Source organism: Prunus mume, linkage group LG1 (genome assembly GCF_029339155.1).
Source record: "Prunus mume cultivar Tortuosa linkage group LG1, ASM2933915v1, whole genome shotgun sequence".
Classification (NCBI taxonomy): Eukaryota; Viridiplantae; Streptophyta; class Magnoliopsida; order Rosales; family Rosaceae; genus Prunus; species Prunus mume.
In genome coordinates this window covers 2898028-2900690 of record NC_142698.1, presented here as the reverse complement: position 1 = coordinate 2900690, position 2663 = coordinate 2898028, and the positions used below count along the sequence as shown (strand labels likewise).

At 35.2% G+C, this 2663-nt stretch overlaps 1 protein-coding gene across 1 annotated transcript; it reads left to right on the top strand.

Moving 5' to 3' along the window:
- Positions 1-1165: 1165 nt before the first annotated feature.
- LOC103330574 (uncharacterized) lies at positions 1166-2663 on the top strand. Its single transcript, XM_089046854.1, has 3 exons — positions 1166-1547; positions 1650-1791; positions 1859-2663. Exons 1-3 carry the CDS (start codon positions 1166-1168, stop codon positions 2661-2663), a joined length of 1329 nt encoding a protein of 442 aa, XP_088902980.1.

Sequence of the window (2663 nt, the reverse complement as noted above, 5' to 3'; positions counted from 1 at the left end):
CAAAACTTCATTCCCCAAGAGAAGCAAATTGACGGGTGTCATTGTCTGAGGTGCAGCAAAAAAGGGCATCGCAGCAAGTTACAAAGCCAAAACCTTCTCTTCTTTGTTTGTTGAGGTAAAACCCATAACTAAAGATTTTGTTAAAATTTTGGATATTTTTTCTTGAAATTAGGAGTAAGAACGATTTTTGAATTTGGGGATTTTTAACCTCATATCATATGTGTTTGGGATTTTATTCCATTTCTGGCATTTAATTAAATTGGAACTCTGTTTGTTTTAGCTTACCAGTACTAGAACTAGATATTGATTTTTGATAAGATTACATGTTCTATACATTATTCATAGGTTATACTCGATAATGTCAGATCATCATCGAAATCCTAAGAGAATAAAGAATATTTTGCATTTTTTTAAGAAAAAGAGTGATGGATCATCATCAAGTAGCATTCCCTTGTCATCTCCTCCAATTTTTGGAGAGCAACCTCCTTTCGAGCCTCAAATTGTTAGAGGAGTCGAGTCTGAAAGAGTCAATTGTGATCAAGAAGTGGATACTAATTCTCTTGAACGTGATCTGGGATTACGTCGCCAAATATGCACATATCCAATTAATGAACGTGATAATGTTCGAAGATCATATATTTGCTTAGGACCATGTCAACCCACATTAGGAAAATATCCATGCCACTTAGATGGGAATCAAAATCGTCAATTTCAGCAATGTTGGGAATCAAAATCGTCAATTTCAGCAATGTTGGTTCAAACATTTCTCTTGGCTTGAGTATTCTATTAATGAAGATAAGGGGTTTTGTTTTCCATGCTTTCTTTTTGATATTGATCACTCACACAAGGCATTCACGATAGATGGGTTTAAAAATTGGAAGCGAGTTGGTGGGAATAAATGTGCTTTCCTTGCTCATGTAGGCAATATAAATTCCCCACATCATATGGCTATGCAAAAGTGGATGGATTAAGGAACCCTGCTCAACATATTGATAGAGTGGTGCAATCACCGGAAGATGTGAGAAAAAATCGGTTGAGACTTACAACCACAATAAAGGCTATTAGGTATCTTGCAAATCAAGGGATGGCTTTTAGAGGTGGTGACAAATCTTATGACTTGTCAAATCGTGGTAATTTCATTGAGTTGATAAAAGCTTTTTCAAGAATGAATGTAGATGTTGAAAAAGTCGTCTTAGAGAATGCTCCTAGAAATGCTAAGTATATTGCACCAATGATACAAAAGGAGATCCTACATATTTTTGCCAACAAAGTGAGGAAGAAGATTCGTGAAGATGTTGGGGAGGATGGAAAATTTTGTATTCTTCTTGATGAAGCTCTTGATGAATCTCAAAGGGAACAAATGGCTATTATTCTAAGATTTGTTATTCATGATGGATTTATTCGAGAACAGTTTTTTGATATTGTAAGTGTTCATGACACTAATTCATCCACTCTTAAAACTAAGATTTGTAAAGTGTTTGGTAGAAATAATCTTCTAGTTAAAAATATGTGTGGGCAAGGATATGATGGGGTTAGCAATATGCATGGTCAATGGAGTGGCTTACAAGCATTGTTTCTTAATGATTGTCCATATGCATATTATATATATTGCTTTGCCCATCGTCTCCAACTAGCTTTAAATGCTGCAGCTAAATATGTGGGAGTCATTTGGAGATTCTTTTCAATGTTGAATAACATTGTGAATTTTGTTAGTTCTTCCGCCAAGCGTCATTCTAAGTTGAAATTGACTAGAAAAGCTGAAATTCAAGAGTTCTGGAAAACTTGGAACAGGTAGAGGGGTTAATCAAATTCGTTGTTTGCAATGACCTGGAACTACTCGTTGGGGCTCTCATATTAGTTCTATTAGGAGTTTGATTGATTTATTTGGTGCAACCAAGATACTTCTTGACGAAATAGGTCATAATGGACCTAGCTCACAATTTCGTGGGGAAGCTGAGAGTATTTATATTTCGATGATGTCATTTGATTTTGCCTTTGCCTTACTTTTGTTGGACAAAACTATGGGATTTACAGATTTTCTTTGTCAAGCATTTCAAAGCAAATCTCAAGACATTATAAGTGCTTTAAATCTTGTTTCAAGTAAAAAAATGAAGCTAGATGAGTTGAGAAATAATGGTTGGGATGATTTTATCAAGAGTGTGCTATCATTTTGTGAACAACATGACATTTGTGTACCTGATATGAGTGCCCGTCATAAAATGGGTAGGGGTCGTTCTTGTCAACAAAAGGATTCTATTACATTTGAGCATTATTATCGCATTGATGTATTTAATGATGTAATAGATTTTCAGTTGGTGGAGTTAAATACTAGATTTCCGGAGCAAACGATGGAACTTCTTTATCTGACCTCAGCATTGGATCCTCGTAATTCTTTCAAGCGATTTAGCATTGATGATATATGTAATCTTGCTGACAAGTTTTATCCTGAAGATTTTACTACAACTGAGTTGCAGGCTTTAAATCAACAATTGGGATTTTATAAGATTGATATGGACCGTCTTCCAGCCTTCAAGAATCTCGATTCCATTCATGAATTACTGAAGTGTTTACTTGACACAGGGTTAGCACACACCTACCATTTGGTTGATAGATTGATTCGTTTGGTGTTAACTCTTCCTGTTTCTACAACAACAACAACATAA

Coding starts and splice junctions, on each gene's coding strand:
- LOC103330574 (XM_089046854.1), top strand. CDS start 1,166: ATGAATGTAGATGTTGAAAAAGTCGTCTTAGAGAATGCTCCTAGAAAT. Junction 1,548..1,649: donor TGGGGTTAGCAATATGCATG/GTCAATGGAGTG, acceptor TAAATGCTGCAG/CTAAATATGTGGGAGTCATT. Junction 1,792..1,858: donor TTCTGGAAAACTTGGAACAG/GTAGAGGGGTTA, acceptor CTCTCATATTAG/TTCTATTAGGAGTTTGATTG.